General features: G+C 51.0%; 1 protein-coding gene across 6 annotated transcripts in view; it reads right to left on the bottom strand.

Annotated features, from left to right (window-relative positions):
- RNF220 (ring finger protein 220) overlaps positions 1 to 17,829 on the bottom strand; it is a 153,809-nt gene that overhangs the window by 65,657 nt on the left and 70,323 nt on the right. For all 6 annotated transcript variants that reach the window (XM_065740048.1, XM_065740022.1, XM_065740039.1 and 3 more), the window contains one exon: positions 1,380 to 1,509. In XM_065740048.1, the coding sequence (XP_065596120.1) occupies positions 1,380 to 1,509 (130 nt within the window). The remainder of the gene's footprint in view (positions 1 to 1,379; positions 1,510 to 17,829) is intronic.

Raw genomic sequence — 17,829 nt, forward strand, 5'->3', positions numbered from 1 at the left:
GGCGAGAGCTGGGGCAGCAGGAGAAGGGGCCACCCGAGGGACGGAGCCCGGCGTCCCACCACCTGCATCCTGCCCCACTGCTGCAGCGGGCAGCCCGTCCCTGAGCCGAGCCACAGCCCGCAGCCTGGATTGAGCCTTATCTATCATGAAGCACACAGAGTCGTTATTTAATAATTAATCAAGACCTCTGATTCTTCGCCACCGCCTGCGTGGCTGAGTGGAGCGGGCGAGGGAAGCGAGGGCAAGCTGGGGAGAGCTGTCTTCTCTCTAACTGCTGCTGTTATTTAAAGGAATAATGCCATTCTTTTTCATTTGTCAGCTGGCCCACAATGGCCCTTGTCACGCTTTATGATTTAGGGTTTCCTTTCCTTTCCCATTAAACGCCACCTTCCCATCACCGCCTCGCGCCAGCCGTCCTCCGCGCCTGGCTCGCGCTTTCAGTTTCGCTCTGATATTGGCCCAACTTCTTTGATGGGCTCCTCGGAGCGCTAATTGCTTCTGTTCATTTAAACCTGTTCACTAATTTGCAGTGGCCCTTTATTAAGTTGGATGCGGCCCAAATGACGCCATAAATTACGCTCGCAAGGGGAGCGGGTGGCGCGGGGGATAAACGGGCTCTTCCCTGCCCCCTCTTTCCCTGTATGGTGCCAGGATCCAACACGATGCTGCGTGGGTGCTCCCTCACACCTCTCTGCTTCTCCCCCTTCTGAGCATTTCTGGCTGGCTGCAAGGCAGGGATGGATCTGGTTCCTCCGCACTCCCCATGGCCACAGGAAGCACCCTGTCCTGGCGAGCGCATACACACGCACACTGATACAGGAGTTCTCCCTTGTCTCCTACCACCTTGTGATGTAACTCAGCATTTCACCGGTGGTTTGATTCCTTTCCTCACCTTTTAATGACCGGGGAATTCATTAATAATTGAAATAAACACGCTCTTTTCCAAGGCTGCTGAGTTTTATTAAGGCAGGGGCAGGGATCTGCCAACCCTTGGCTGCAGCCATTTCCTAAATAACTGCTAGCAGTTAAAATGCAATTATTATTATTATTATTATTTCTTTTAATAAAAAGAAGACTTGGCTGGGCTGGGGAAAGCAGCAGGAGCAGAAGGCAGCTCCCACCCTGCTCCATTGCAGGACACATCCTGGATGTCACAACAACCCATGCAGCCAGTATGGGGCCAGGCTGTGGGTACCAGCTCTAGTTGTTTTGCTTTGCTTGCACACCGCCGTCTCCTCTGCCATGGTTGGATGGGGCTCTGGGCAGCCTGATCTAGTGGTTGGCAACCCTGCCCATGGCAGGGAGTTTGGAACAAGATGATCTTTAAGGTCTCTTCCAACCTAAGCCATTCTATGATTCTATGATCGCAGGCTGCTTACCTGATGTTCAGCTGGGTGAGCTTCTCCAGCTCCTGCTCCATGTGCTCCTGCAGCTCGCCGGGGCGCAGGAGGACCTGGCAGATGGGGCAGATGGGAGCCTGGCTGTCAAACAATGTCGCTTTCTTTTTGCCTGTAAGGAAGGAAAAGAGGGGAGAAGGTTTTAGCTCCTGTGCAGCCTCAGTCCTGGAGAAGGGGCCAAAAGCAGCGTCCCCTGCTCTGAGCCTCACTTGGTTTGGGCACAGCTTTAGGTTGGATTTTATCATCCCTTCTGCTCCTGAGCAGCAGGCACAGAGGAGACTGGGGTAGTCTAGAATTCACTGGTTTCTTCTAGTATATCCCCATTTCTCACCTGTTCTCATGCTCCCTGGGGCAGCTACTAGCTCTGTCCTGCAGATGAATGTGAGGGCATCCCAGTGACATACCAGGGGAAGGAACTGGCACTGAGGGACATGGTTAGAAGGCATAGTGATGATGGGATGGCAGTTGGGCTAGGTGACCTTAGCAGTCTATTCCAACCTTAATGACTATGATTTTATGGTTCTATGAACAGACCAGTTTTTGGGGTGTCCCTCTGTAATCTCCCTGAAGCTGGGGGTCAGGACCTCAAAAAGCAGAGCTGTTCACCCCCAAATAATGCAGGCACTGCTGTCCCCTTCCTTGTCCCCAACCACCACCCTCATTGTCTCCAGCCCTGCCAGGTTTCCCCACTCCAAATCCGATTTCCTCCAGCTCAGAAACTTTATTACCCCCTCTGTAAGGAATATACTGCACCTATTTAACATAAAATAAAACTATAAAGCAAACAATGAAGTTTCAATAAAAGGGGAAAGCCCAGGGGTGCCCATGCCCCTCTCCCAGCTGTATTAGCAGCTCTGCTCATGAGAGGGCGTGCGGAGCCCAGCTCAGCTGCGGTGGAGGAACATGTTTTATAGCTGCCTGTTGTCATCCAACGCCAACCCTCCTGCTGGATTATTTATTTATGTATTAGACATGGATCAAATTGGTTAAATTCGAGTGAGAGGCAGTAATGCACAATAGAGCAGCCAGCGCTGGATGCGAGGGGCTACGTGCAGCGTGGCCTCCCAGTCAGAAGCCAAAAGGTGCCATTTTATGGATCCTAACGATGGCAGAGCCCAGTTAAATGAATTCCCATTAAAGGAATAGACCTTCTTGAAGTATAAAACATCAGTGCGAGCAGCTTTACTGGGGCCCTGCTGCTCTCTGTGTAAGTGCCTGGTGCAAGCATTTAACGAGTGGAAGGGTCTGAGATGAGTTGGGGTCACCTTGGCTCATCCTTGCCTTCCAGCAGGACATGGAGCACATGCCTGATGGAGTCCTCTCCTTCAGCCTCCCTACAGAAGAGGAGGGGAACTGAAGCATGGAGCAGAGCTCCCTGCGACAAGGCTTCCCCTCCCTCTCCAGCACCTCTGTCCTTTGGGAGCTCACCCACACGCAGGAGGAAAGCCCAAGTTGGACTTGAGTTGCTCCTGAGGCACATCGCTCAGCTCTGCATCCCCACTGCCTGCTGGAGAAGGGAGGATGAAGTGTGCAGCTGTGCAGCTGTGTGCATCTCCCTCTCTTCAGTAATGCGCAGAAAACAAATCAAACCCAAACAAGCAGCTCCTACTGACCCTTGCGGGAAAGGTCGGCATTTCAGTAATTCCACCTTCCTGCTGGAGCTTTTCCACTTTTGTGTAGCGGGGGCCTGAAATAGCCCAGGAACGTCCCCGACCACCTGCTATTTATAACCCCAGCTTCACAGCAAAACAATGGAGCTGTCTGAGTCTCCCTCCCAAAATAAACAGGCAGCCTTTGAGCGAGCGGGAAATCCTGCTGGATTCCCACTGTGTGGTGTGCAGATGGACAGGGAAGTGGCTGCCCTCTGTCCTCCCACCCTGCATCCACGCTCCCTGTCCCAGCCACCACCATGAGGCCCTCACATCCTCCCCTGCCACCTGCAGTTTGCACTAGTAGGATGGGGATGATCTTAGAGGTTGACCTGGAAGTGTCTATGGTACTCTCCAATGTGGGGTTGGCTTGAGGTGCTGGACAGTCCTGGAGCACAGTGGCAGTGCTGGGAGGAGCCTTGGATGGGGATCTAAAGCTGGGGTCCCACTTAAGGACCTGCTGTTGATCTCCTGCTTACTGCACAGGGCTCTTAGGTGGGCACGTTTTCCTAAGCAGAGGAGACTTCAGATTTCAACATCTGAAGTAACTGGGAAGGACCTCAGACCATAGGAAGGACCCTTGCTACCTTCCACAGCCATCTCCTACCCAGCAGGAGAAATAAGCAGCAGTGGCCTTCTCTATCAACTACACATATAATATTGCAACAGCTCCGTTTCAGGGAAGGACATGGCAGCTGTCACCCTGCATCTACTCTGAAGGTGTTGTGACAGCAGGGCAAGGTCTCCTGACTCCAGCAAGTGTGGGAGGCTGGGGCTCAGGCTACAGCAAGGGCTTCAAGAAGGGCAGGAGAGCAGGGCTCTAGCCATGGAGCCAAGCCCCTGCCACACAGCCTGCCACACTTGTGCTTAAAGCAGGAGACAGAGGAGCCCCAGCTCCTGGCCCATGGGCTGACAGCTGCACTTTAGCAGATGCTAGGCTAAGTGACAGTGACAGCAGAGGGGAGGGGATGGCTCTGTGCCAGAGGGACACCTACACAGCCCATCCCAGCTCTGCCCCATGGGCCCTCCCTCGCCCACACTACCCATCCCATGGCACCCAGCTCCATGCTGGTGGTGCTGGGTGGTGGGATGGCAGTCCAGAGTGTTCGGGTTTCAGTTGTCAATGCAGAGACAGAGTGAGATGTGAATACTCCATGTATCACTCCTCAGTGCTGGGGCATCCTGGTATTCAGGAGCAGCCAAGGATGCTTTGTTTCACATGCATCTGCCCAGGCTGAAATGAAAGGTGCAGGCCCTGAGTTGCCTGCTCCAGCAGCAAGTGCTCCCTGCCTGCCCTGTGCCAAGCCCGCTCCTGGGAGACCCTGAATGGCTCTTTTCAGGCTTTTCTTTTTGGCAGCTGTGTTTTTGTTTTCCTTGCCCCTCTCTTTCCCTGCCGCTCTCTGGTTCCACATGTTTACCCTCCCTGTCTCTGCCGCGCTCCCCCCGCCGATCCCCCGCTTGCCAGTGCCAGAGAGATGAAAAGGCAGAGCTACAGCTCCTGCTGCTTGCATGGTCTCCTGGGCTCCGCGGAAATGTTGAACTCCAAGTGTTGAAACCAAATATTTCCTGCTCCAAAAGCCGATCACCTGATGCGCAGACGCACCCCTGCGTGGAGGAATTTCTCCATGGGTTCTGTCAGAGGGCATCTGCAAATGGATCCCAGCCCTCAGATTGGGAGATGCTCATGGGGACACACTCAGCTGAGGATATGCTTCATCTTCCCCAAAGGCCTTTCCCTAGGTCACCTGCCCGGGTCCCAGAGCATCTTCTCACTGTGCTGTTATTCCATATGGGCATCTGAAACTCTCCCTTTCCCTTCCTTGCCCCCAGGAGCACCAGAAACTGCCTTCCTAACTCCTAATTTCCCGATATGTTATACTGTTTTCCACTTGTCTGAGTCCACAACTCTACCTCCTCGAAGATGCCTCCCTCCATTTCATCCTCCCATTTTCTCTCTCCCTCTTAACCACTCCATCATTTAACACCCATCACAGCTGGTTGATCTGAAACCCTCCTGAATAGCAATGACCCTGTGCCGGGGCCCCGCACACTGCTCCGGGGCTGTGCCGGAGCCAGGTGGGTGGTAATGGAAGTGCTGACACAGGCTCCTTGACAGCACCGCCGCTGTAATAATCCCTCCTGGCTCCCCCTCCGCTCAGCTTCCACGGCGATTATTTTCCATTCCATGATGGGCCGGCTGTTATTTGTGTACTGATAGCAGATATCTCGTGTGACAAGCTTCCTTTCCTTCCAGTTCAAAAAACAATAATTCAAAGAAAGCCCCATATTAGCTTGGAAATAGCCAAAAGCCCGCTCCTCTCCGGAGAGCCCGCATGGCATCTGATGGGGTGACAGCGAGTGATGATGAAGGGGAGGATGACAGCAGTGGTGATGAAGGCAGAGGTGGTTTGGGTCAGTGTGGAGCATCCAGTGACAGCAACAAAGTGGTTTGGGAGGAAAAATGACTTGGTCATACAGGGAGGGAGCAGGGGGAACACTGCTCGTTGCTGTCCCATCTTCTTGCCACACAGGAGTCACCTCTCCGTGTCACCTCAGTTACTTGGGTTTGTTAGACAGCACAGGGCATGAAGCCATTCCTGACATGAACCTAAGGAAGAGTGTACAAGGGTTTGTGGGGATGGGGGAGCATAGATGGACAGAGATACCTCTTGAGCAAATGGGTGCAGCACAGAGCCAAACACAGCCGCTGCATGCCCCCAAAGGGTCTGATCCCGGGTAAGGCGCTGGGCAGCCAAGCAGCTTAGCAAATACACCTGCTTCTCCCGAGGCTAAACAAAAATCTAAGGCAGGATCTAGGGCTGAAAATCTTGCTGAAATATTGATTTCCTTCCAAAGAAAAGAGTGGCTCTCACAGCCGCAAGCTGGACACGGTGCAACACCGCACAGCGTTGCTGCCAGCCACATGGTGGGAGCTGCTCCATGTGACACTGCAGGGATGGTCCTTGGAAGGGAGGCACGGCCCTGTCCCGACGGGCACTGTGCTTCTAGGGGGCTCCTGGGGACATCCCCAGAATCTCAGGATCCCACCCCAAAACCCCAAAACTCCCCTGGGTGCTCCATCCACAGAGATCGTGGCTGCCCACTGTGGGATGGAGAAAGATGGATGGAGCCGGGCAATAATTTAAGAAACTGAGTGAGTCTGTACATCCAATCACTTTACAAATCAGGGGAAAAGGAGAGAGGAGGAAAGGAAGGAGGGGGGGGAGAAGTGAAAAGGCCGCGCAGGGAAATGCATCACAATTACTGTCTCAGCTCTAATGAGGAGCCTGTCATGAGCCTGTCATCCTGCGGAAAGCCACCTACTCAGAAAGATTCAATAAAAAAGTAGCAGAGAGATAAAAAAGAGATATATTTCAGCCCTTGCTAATATTCTTTTCATTTGTCCCAGCACAAAATAAGATACTGCACTTAACCGGCTCGGTTAAAATGAAAAGCGGGGGGGGGGCGGGAAGGGAGCAGCATTGATCAATACCACTAAAAGCCGGGAGACACGGTGATGGAGTGCAATTTTTTTGTCTGTGCTGAAGCATAGCAGAGGCCCGGGTGGGGTAATTTATGATTCGCACGCATGCTGGCTAACTAGAGGCTGACAAGACAATGAATCCTCGATGAGAGGAGTGCAGGCCACCTCGAGCTGGGAAGGGAGATTGAGACAGGGACCCCGGAGGGTGAGAGGAAGAGGAGGGCTGGGGACGGCCCCGTTACTCTGGAGATGAACGGAATGAGGGCAGCAGCAGAGGGTTGGTCTCTCCTGCACGCCAGAAACCCTGATGGGTGATGCCATCCCTGGTTGCAGGCTGGTGACATCCAGCTGGCCATTTGGTACAAGGGGCATTTGTCCCTCAGCCTCTGGGCTGGGGTGGTTGCTGACTTGATGGGATGAGATGAAGGGGAGGAGGTGTGCTACTAGTTTCCCAAAGTGTGCCTCAATAATCTGTGCTCTGCAGTGGTTCCTAGGATGGAAAGACCTGGAGCAAAGAGCCATCTTCTGCTGACAAAAAGTGATGGTGGGAAATGGAGAAGGTGGGAGTTTTGCATGAACATCCCAGTGTCTGGCTGGTAGCCCACAGATGAGTTGAGAGCTGCTGTTTAAGGCACTGTTTGGGGTCTGCTCCATGCCCCAGTTACTTCCTATGTACCCAAAACCAGAGCACACCCATGAGCAGAAGCACCTCTGTGTCCTTGCTGAAGGAGCTGAGAGATCCCAAGGGACAGCAGCAGCCTGCAAATGGGACCCTCACTGCTGGCAATGACAGAGGAGACCTGGGACAGCCCCAGCCTCTTGATGACACACAGCAACCGGCTCAGTTGTCCCTGCAGCATGTGCAGCTCCCATGCCCTTGGCTTGGAGGGCAGCCAGTTGTTTAGGGATACACCAGTATGCCCGCAATTCGGAGGGACAATGATGGGGCAGAGCTTTTCCCTGCCTCCCACTCACTCCCTCCCCCTGGCTTGCAGCTCCTCTCCTCCCTCGGGGGTGTGTGGGGCACACATCAAAAACACAGATATTGAACTGTCAAAACTATTTCCTACAAGAAAATAGATTCATCAGCTTGCAGCACGCAGGGTCATTGCCACATTTTCCCCTCGCGCCAGCACCTGCACATGCCGGCGCATACCCAATGCCTCTTCGCAGCACCGGCACTTTAGCTTGTAGCTCAGGGCCCTTAAGTGACTTTGAGAAATGGATAATCGATTATAATTCCACGGGCCTCTCTGCAGATTTATCCGGAGAATGTATAAAAGCCAGGGCTTGGGAGAAGCGGGTCCTTCTGGCCAACATGTCAATTGCCTGCACTCTCCGTGCCCGGCTCGGAAAATCGCATCCCAAGCACGACTCTGTTTAATCCATCAGTACACAATCAATGCACTCTGTAATCAACTCTTGATCACTTAATTTTACACATGTTGGCTGAATCCCTTTGTTTAATCACTAGATCAGGCCACCTTGTTGTGCAGCCCTCTCCCAGCTCAGCCCTCCCCGCCAGCACCGCTGCCCCAAGCCCTCCATTCACCTTGAGGAAGAGCTTGATGAGAGGAGAGAGGCACCGGAGGAGGGAGGATGCGAGCGGAGACAGCAGGAAAATAGCTCCAGAGAGAAAGAAAATGTTTTCCCTCTGTCATCCTAGAGCTTATCCTACCCATATAAAAAACATCACCACTGGGACTTGGATAAGAGCCACATGTCCCGGCTGCAAGGGAATGGCACCCATCACTTGACTCCCATCCATACTCCCAGCACCCTCCCACCCCATCATTATTTTGACTGTTTGAGCAGCTGAGGCCATTACGAGCAGAGCATCTTGATCTTTCCCTCCCAGAGGCATCCTTGGGAACATCGTTTCCATCTCACCAGGGTTCATCTTCCTTTTTATGGCAAGAGCATGACCCTTGGGTTGCAGATGCACGCGAGGTGGCTTGCTGGCGTTTTACTGTGATTTGTGTCACCCTCCCAATGCCACCTCACCCTTGGCACTGGGGTCGGCGTCCAGGGGACGCTCATAGGTGGAGATGTCTGATGGCATGACATTGAAATGCACTGGGGTTTCGCATGCATTCATCTCACCCTGCTGCCGAATAACCCTTTCCAGGAAGAGTCCGTTGTGCCTTAACCGTGTGCTGAGAACTCGAGGGCTTGGAGACTGGGAAAACACTGCTCTGATGCCACACAATGCGCTCCCCATACCTGAGCGCATCATCCCTAATCCACAGCTCTAAAGAGGCTTTGATGCCGCCTCTAATTTGGCACGTGGAGCGGCCGCTGCTCACGCTTGCTTGCAGGAATAAATGATGGGATATGCTTGAACAAGAGGGATCTGTGAGCGCAATTGCCAGGGGAGCGTGCAAATGTTGGCTTTGCACAGGAAACGCGCACTGAGCAGCGTGCTGACACTGAGAGGCCGGGTGTAGGACAAAGCCGGCGCATATGTTTAAAGAGAATTCCAGTTGCTATCCTATAGCAAATAGTCTTCAAAGAGCCCCTGGAGCTCTCGGCTTCTCAGCATGGAAAGGGGAGTTTGTACAAGATGAAACACAAATAAATAGTTTACCATATAAAAGATATCCCAGGCAAAGAGTGAGATGCAAGTTTTAGATCTCACATTAGCCAGCTGTGGTTTTATTGGTCCCTGAGTAAAAGCTGTAAATAAAACACAAACCTAACCTGCAGATTGTCAAATTGCATTAAGAAAAAAGCACAAAAAAACAACCACTTAATTGCACTCGAGAGCATCGAGGGGTGAAATGGTGCACAGTGCATCACGAAGCAGCCCACAGAGCTGTGAACAAAGTGAAAATCCTAGAGCCGGGCAAGTGGACCAAAATGGCAGGGATTGGTGGGCAACCAGGGCATCTTTACCTCTCCCTTACCTATGCAGCTCTCAGCTCCTTAAACCTTGACTTATGGTGTCAAGTGGATGCTGAAACCGCCCCACCTGCCTCCGAACTCCTCCTGCTGTCCAGAATTCTGTCTCCCTCCAATGTATGAGTCAATCTGTCCCTTGAGCCCTTGGCCATAAGATTGAGGTTCCATCACACCATGGCTCTTCCCCACTGTCACCCACGTGCCAATGCAGGCAATGGCATTGTCACATCCCTTCTACTATTTTCAGGTGGAGGAAAGGAAATAAAGAGAAAAAAAAAGAAAAAAAGAAAGAAACCTGCCAAGGACTAATTAATATTTAATTTACTGCAAAATGTACTTATTATTCCCAAGTAATTGGCCGCCTGCACAGCTGTGGCCACTAATGAATAGAGGGGGAACGAAATGTGGGGCTGCAGGCCGGGGGGAGAGCAGGGGTGGTGTTGTCTTTGATCAGACTGAACCGCTGCCTTTAATGTGCATAATAAGAAAACTTAAACAGCTTTGGTGTTTTTTTTCTTAAGATCTAAAAACGGCCATGATGCTACTAATGGTTCGTGCTTAGCTTATTGCACTGTAATCTCCCTATTATCGCTGCAACTTTAACGAGGGGGAAAAAGGACTTTGGAAGATGGCATTTGCAAATAGGTTGTTGAACAACACTGCTGCTAGACGTAGGGAAAACAGGCAAACCGGCTTATTGCAATTCCTTGCATAAACTGCCAATGCCCGAGTGAGGCACTCAGCATCCCTGTCTCTATTGCTGCTTTTTGCTCCATGATTAAACTATTGGCTCATTTAACTCTAAGGACTGGAAATATTTTTTTAGTTGCTAATAGAAGTGGCCCAGTGTGGATTTCAGCTCAGCTTTTCATGCGGAGGGAGTTAATTTCACCCCAGTGTTTAGTGCTTAAGTGGGATTGAAGTGGGGCGTGAGCCTTGTGCCGACCCTTCTGCACGAGGTGACATTCACCCTAAGAGTGTCCCTTCCCCAGGGAGCAGTGCTCAGCGTGAGGCTGGGAAATGGCTTTTCCCGTGTGCAGGGGAAATGTCCTTCATCCACAGGTGGGGACCTGCCTCCATTGCTCTCACGGTGGTCTCTGTAGCCATCCCATTTCCCTGGGATGCCTCAAGCATCCCGCCGCTCTCCCTGCTCCTCGACTCTCATTCAGTGCTCAGCAGTGGATGTTTATGATGGCCCCAACACCTCAGGCTATGCTCCTATCCTATTTGGGTATGTGGACGGCGCGACGGTCAGCCCAGTCTTTGGCACTGCTGTGCCTCACCACGTCCAAGCCCAGAGACATACTGGCATGCTGCCGGTTCCTGGCTAATGCAAACAGCCAGCCAGACGTGTCCTGGGGGCAAAGACAACAACATGTGGGGACACCAAGAGGTGAGAACAGCCCAGAGAAGGGCCAGGGGCAGAGTGCAGCAGTGGTGTCTCCTCCAGAACCCCCTAAGCATCCTTTTCCATCCTTCCCAAATAAAAAACAGGCTCAAGCGAGAAAAAATAAAACATCAAAAAATCAAAATACACCACCCCAGGGAATTTAAAACTCCAACCAGATAGGCACTATTGATGTAGAAATATAAACGCGGCGGTGGCTCTGTGGGCCCTAAAGCTGAGCTGCAAAGTGGATTGTTGGTTTCGATTTGTCAAACTCGGAGGTTGGCAAGTTTGGGCAGCTCTGCCGATGGTGTTTTATGGAACCTTTCAGGAACCCTCAATAAAAAATGTATTAGATTAGTAATTTGAGTCCCAAATGACCAATTTGAAATGATTGCTTTCTTATGATTTTTCTGAAAGTGCCTGTTTCGTGAGAAATTGCTTGAAAAATCAGAGGGAGTTTGTAGAGACGATTGTAACAGCACACACGAGGGCTGGTTGCAGTAGGTTAGGGGAACGCTCATTTAACGAGGAAGGAAAAAAGTCCTATTCCTCCCCTCTTCCCTCCTTCCTTGGCTTCAGCATCACCATAAGAAGGGCTGATGGTGAAATACTTGGGAAGGAAGAGAAGTTCAGTGTCAAAATGACCTCCCGAGGTCTCTTTCAACCTCAATTATCTCGTGGCTGCTCAAGTCTCTGATCGTCTCCCTTGCTGCCTTCTGGTTTTTGCACTTTGAGGGCTCTGCTCACAGCACACATCAGCTCTCTGCCCTGCCTGCAGACGTGAAGCATGCCGTTCCTATTTATTTAAACGAAAGCCTAGGTTCTTATATCACTGCTTGACTGCAGGGGTTGAAACTTTAGGAGAAAAAACCCTGAGAGCCTTGTGATAAACTTGTGAAAATTGGCAGTACTGAGAGCAAACCACCCTGGGATACTGCTACCTGGAAGGCATTAAGGAATTGCGAAGTACAGCCTAATGGGGAGCGCTCATGTGAGCCAGGCTGGTTGGGACCAAAAAAACCCACAGATGACTGAAATATCTGTACCCTGATCCTCCTTAATTGCTCCTGTTTAAACAGGCCATTCTTTAAGACAGGAAAATACAAAGTCAGTAGGGTTTATGTTAATGGCAATTTGCAAGAAGGAAAAGGTGACATTTCTGACATGGACATTGAACAAAAAATTAATATTTTGTCTCTTTAATAAATGGGTATTTGCAGGAGAGAATCCATTATAAAAGGAGAGCTAGCGCAAGGTTCTCGAAGCCATTTCCATCAATTGCTATAAGATTTATATGTAAATATGTTAATGGTACTATTAATAATTTAATGGGGGCATGGCAAGCTGTGTTTACATAATAAATATGATTAAGTGTTTCCCTCGAATGAAGTTGCAGGAGTGTCACGCTACCCCAGGTTATTACCAACAAGGCTTTGCCGTGCTCACCCCAGCTCTGGGAGGAAGCACAACACACACGACTCCCATCACTGTGCCAAGAAGCTCCCAGCATTGCTGGGCGAGCTGCAGAGATTTGCTGATGTGCATGGGTGATGCTTCCCCAGATTTTATTTTTTACAAGGACGGACGAACACCCTCCACTTGAATGAAATTGTTCAAGATTTACTTGAGTGTAATTGAGAATAAAATCTGGTTGGAGATAATTAAGTCGCTGAATATGCTTACTGCTCCTTAAATCCACTGCTCACGGAGCAGGACTGGGAGAATTACACAGTCGGTGGGAGCAGAGCAATTTATGGGCGAAGCAAGGAGGCTGCTCTGTTGGGCGTTGAGACCCCATGGTGCTCTCATGCTTGCCTTTGCCCACCCTGGGGTGGTGGGATCCTGCCCACACCTGAGCACTTCCACGTCCCCAGACATCTGCAGAGCTGATGGGAGCTATGGGGAAGAAAAACCCATGGATTTCATAGGATTGGTAATAAAACCTCCCAGGGATGTGGTGTGCTGGTTGGCACCCCTTTGTCCATCTCTGTCCTCAAACTGTCATACCTATTGTCAGCAAAAGCCTCTAGCATGGGATGGAAAGGGTTAAATTAACCGCAGTGCAAGGCCAATCGCACCGAGGTGTCAAACTATAATTTTATATTAGGGCCTGTAATAGTTACTAGAGTTTTACTACAATAACTACATGTCCAAGCAGAGTTTAATGAGAAAATCTATAGTTTTGCTATGGTATTTTCTCTTAGTTTGCATAATTCCCTGAATGCAACCCAGTAAAGCTTTTGACCCGAGATAATAAAAAGGTGATAAAAATGGGCTGTAAAACCCAGCATATACATACATATATATATATATTAAACAGCCACCACAAAATTATGGGTAATTTCCACAAGATGAGACGAAACAAAAAAATCTCACTGGACACACCACCCCAGGCACTGCAGATGGCATCTGTGTGGGCACCTCTTGTGGCAGCAGAGCCTTCCCCAAGGAAGATATGGGGCTGGGACCTCAGGGAGCTCCTGTGTTCTGACCATGGTTAACCCCAGACCCATGGGGTGGGCTCTGGGGCAAGGACCCAGCTCTGTGCATGCAGAGGAGTCTCCTTAGCAGCAAGGCATGAGAGAACACATCAAAGGATCCCTCCCTCTCTGTGTTTCCTTCTCCGCCATGCAGCTGCTCACAAGGATGTTTGGATTGTAAATGCAGCAGTAACTTTCTATATAAAACTCAGCCTCTTTCTCTCCCCTTGAGCCATCCAGGTGGGCACAGTGAGGTGCTTGGGGCTGAGTATTATGGCACTTCCACGGCTACCAATGGGCACTGTGGATGTGCTGTGCGTGGATGGATCTTCCCAAGACACAGTGCTATGTGTCCCTGTCCATTGTAGTTGGTCTAGGTAACTCTGAATGGTCACTCCCAGCTGAAACCTTTCTATGATTCTGTTCATCCTATGATTCTATCCATTCTGTGATTCTGTGAGTTTATGATTCCACGATTCTCTGGCTTTTGGGTAAGCAAGAAAAGTTTCTTATGAAACCACAATCCCAAGGAGACAAGTGATGTTGAGACACCAACGAAAATATCAAGCGTGCATGGAGATTTTGGTGTGCAACAGCAGTTTTGCTTTGGATCCTTCATTACCATGAGGACAGGACACTATGCTCATCCTCGCTTGGAGCTATGGCCCAGAGTGAGCCAGGCACTGGGCATGGCCCCATGGTTCCCCCGTCCCCCCAGGGATCTCCCAGCTCCCTGTCACCCTGCCAGCTCCAGGCTGTCCCTCTCCCGTTCCCCCATCAATCACCCACAACGGGGATGATGTGTTAATGTTTTTCCTATAGACAGACACATTATGTTTCCACACTGCCTCTGCACACGCCGTGTTTACGCCCCTTCTCCCTCCGGGGAGTAAATCAAGCAAATTGATGCGAGCCATGATTAATTGTGTATCTCGGACCAATCTTTTACCGAGTCCCTCACACGGGCAGGTTGGTCCCCCCCTCTCCCTCCCTGACAAACCAGGGAAAAGAGCCTGTGCTCAGCTCGCTCCCTCTCGCACAGTTTGACGGATAGACCCTGCCCGGGACGCGGCGAGATAAATTTGAAAGGCCTGCGCCGGGCTGTCAGCGTTAAAGATGATGAATGTGGGAGGTGAGGCGGGAGGGACCCGCCGAGCTCGGCGTAATGGATAGGGCTCCTCGGGAATGGATGCTCGCCCGGCGATTCCGCGTTAATCTCAGGGCTCCGCCGAGGTGCTGCCGACTGATAACAAGGAAATAGGAATGACAACAATTTTTAGCCGAGAGATTCTTCACAAAAATGCCAGCCCGCTGGAGGTCTGACAGGCCCTGATTGAACAGGAGTGGGGCGGGGGGGCCGCCAGCACCTCTTCGCTAACATGCAAAAGATGGATCATTTCATTCCCCCGCCTGACCATCTACATTTATTATCATTTCCCTTAATTCTGCCTTGCTTAGATACCTGTCAGCGCCACTTCCCTCCCCAGGGCCGGCTGACGGGTGTGGGATGCAGGGGCACCGTGGGTATTGGAGACCGTCAGCCTGGGTGGACAGATAGGCAGATGTCTGGGACAGACTGCCACAGCATGGCACAGCACTGGAGGTTGAAGCGGCCATGAGATGGGGGGAGCCTGAAGCTGTCCTCAGCACCACACCCGGCGTGGCCCCCAGACCACATGGATGTGTCCCTGGGCTGGCCCCTGTCCTGTCCTGCAGCCCCTCTGCCCCTTCCCACTGCAGACAGCACCGTTCCCTAATGACCCTGATCATACAACTATTTGCTGGCCACACATAAACGCTTCCACTCCACCCCCTCCTCACCCCTGGCTGCCATCGTCGTATTAAAAAGCAACCCGCTGCTGGGAATACATTAGTGACTCGCAGCAGATCCTTCTTTGCAAGGATAATTACAAAAAATAGAGGGACAATAACTATTAATATTTTATTGCAGTATTTAATGAGCTAAAGCAAATCGCCTTGCACTCCACTGGAACGACATGCTTTGTCATTCTTACGTTCCTTCCATCATTCTCCCCGGCTCCCCATCTGAGGAGCCCTCCCTGCTTTCACGTCCTGCTCACTCATTGCAATTTATATTTCTTCTAAGCTGCATTTCTCCAGCTTGAAAATGACCTTGCTGGGTCCTGTCCCAGAGCTGTGCTGTGGGAATGAGTTCTGGGGAAGGACCAAACCTTCCTCTTAGTAGAGCCACCGCTCTCCTTAGCTCTTTGCTGTCTCCATGCAGGGAAGCTGAGGCTTCCTTCCCTTGGGCAGACATCGATGTATCAACACCTGCTTTTGTTTCCCTAAATTCCTCACTTCCTGCTTTTTGATCTGTTCTGACACAGGGGGCAATGCCATGCAGGTAGTTGCATGGCCTTCTATGCACCTGAATTCATGGTGGTGATGGGTAGACGGCCAGACCTGATGATCTTAGTGTCCTTTTCCAACCATGATGACACCATGAGTCTATGAATTTTGGATCATTTCATCTCTCCTCATGCTCAGACATCCTTCCCTATCCACTGCAGGAAGGTGCCATAGACCCAGAGGGCACTATGGGCTCACAGAGCTGTGCCTCCCACTGTGTGAGCAGCGGGTGTTCTAGATGCACACCCAACTGGACTAGGCTGCACATGTGCTGGAGTCAGTCAGCCTTCAAGAATGCAAGTGGCCTTTAACGAATTCAACCCAAAATAAGATGATTTCATCTTAAAAGGATATTGTGAGGTAAAATAAAAGCTGAAGTTATTACTGGCATGATGACCTTCACCCATGAAAACGAGAGTAACAGAACATCTTTCTCTGAAAAATACTAAAAATATCACAGGGATACACCCTTACATGTAAGTAGATATGTAAGGCTCACATTCCCCAGCAGCATCCACCCAAACTGCAAATGATTGGCTGAGAATGAGTATTGAAAGGGGGATGGAGGGAGAAGCATCACTGTCCAAAGGGAGCAAGACACGGGAAGCAGCAGCATCTCTGCTAACACTGAGCTGGAACCACACTGATGGATCTCCATTGTGCCAACACCATACAAAAACTAGGGGCCAGGAGGGCTCAGGCTGCTTCCTGCCTCCTCATGCCCCAGGGCAGGGAGGTGGGATGCAGGCGGCAGCATCCTCGTGCTCCAGGAATAAATAACGCTGCCCCAGCCTCTGCATGCCGAGCGGAGATTTAATGTGCTGACAGCCCGCATTTTTTACCTTTAGTCAATACAAGAAAGGCCCCAAGACTATGATTCCCAACATCTGGATTCCATCAATATGTGATCTGTCATGATGTATCGGCATCCCCCCCTCTCTCCAGATTGAGCAATGCGGCTGGTTTTATTAATACGTCAAATACATTATCCGTGTAATACACTTGTCTGCCTCTGCCCTCCTGCTGCTCCTGCACAGCAGATTTGAATGTATGATGAATCAGTTTGCATTACACGTCTGTACGTCATAATTTGTCAGGATTAATAGAACTATGTGGGTGGAGGGGGGGAGCTGGAGGGAGCGCGTCATGTGTGTTTAGTGCAGAGATGTCTGTATCACTTATTTATCTCTGCTCAGGCCTCTCAGTTCCCGGAAAACAGCAAGCACAGCACGTCTGGGAATTGCTGGGCAGCCTGGACCATCGTCACGCACATCCCTGCCAAGGGTGGCTGAGGAGATGTGTTCAAGAACCATGGATATGTGGCACTGACGGATGTGGTCAGAGGGCATGGTGGAGTGGACTGGGGTTGGACTGGGTAAGCTTAGAGATCTTTTCCAGCCTTCATGATTCTATGACACTGGGGATGCTTTGGGACATCCAGGCTTCCCCATCCCCATGGAGGTCCCTGTCTGCTGTGTCCCAGCACCAGCACGGACACAGAGCTTCCACCTGGCTCTGCTGGAACATTGGTACCCCACACTGAAGCAAGGCTCTTTGCCTCAACTTCCCTGAATGTGTCACCAACTGTGCCCTCACCACTGACCCCATGCATGATGTGTAGAAAGCCATTTATCTGCTCTTCGCAAATGAGCTCATTTGTTGATGAGAAGAGATGCTGGGAGCTGTTTGTAGCCATGTCTGTACACAGAAACGCTGGTGCCAGGAAAAGAAGAGAAGAGACCACAGCCATGCTCCTACCCCAAAACATGGGTCCTACTGGGGCACTGTGCCCATTTCCCCTCTGCATCCAGAGATTTGTTTGCAGCACTGTGGCTGGACTTTGCTTTGCCCCTGTAAAACACCCATTCCAGCTATAAACATTATTTACAGTATGTTACAAAGGATTCAGTGGGACCCGTAAAGAGCACGGAACAGAATGAACTGTGCTGTTGCTTCCCAGCAGCTCCTGCATGCTGTTCCCATCCACTGCCACCCACCTGTGTTCAGAGCCCTGGGGCACAGCCTGGTGTCACTGCCACCAAAGGGACTCTGTGCCCCAAGAGGATGGGAAAAGCAGCCTGCAGAAGGCTCACAGCATCCCCCATTGGGTCATACTATATGGGCTAGAGTGAAGATCCATGACATTCATGGTGCTGTC

This window comes from Cyrtonyx montezumae, unplaced genomic scaffold (genome assembly GCF_038088225.1).
Source record: "Cyrtonyx montezumae isolate F1298 unplaced genomic scaffold, pur_monq_1.0 scaffold_1, whole genome shotgun sequence".
NCBI lineage: Eukaryota > Metazoa > Chordata > Aves > Galliformes > Odontophoridae > Cyrtonyx > Cyrtonyx montezumae.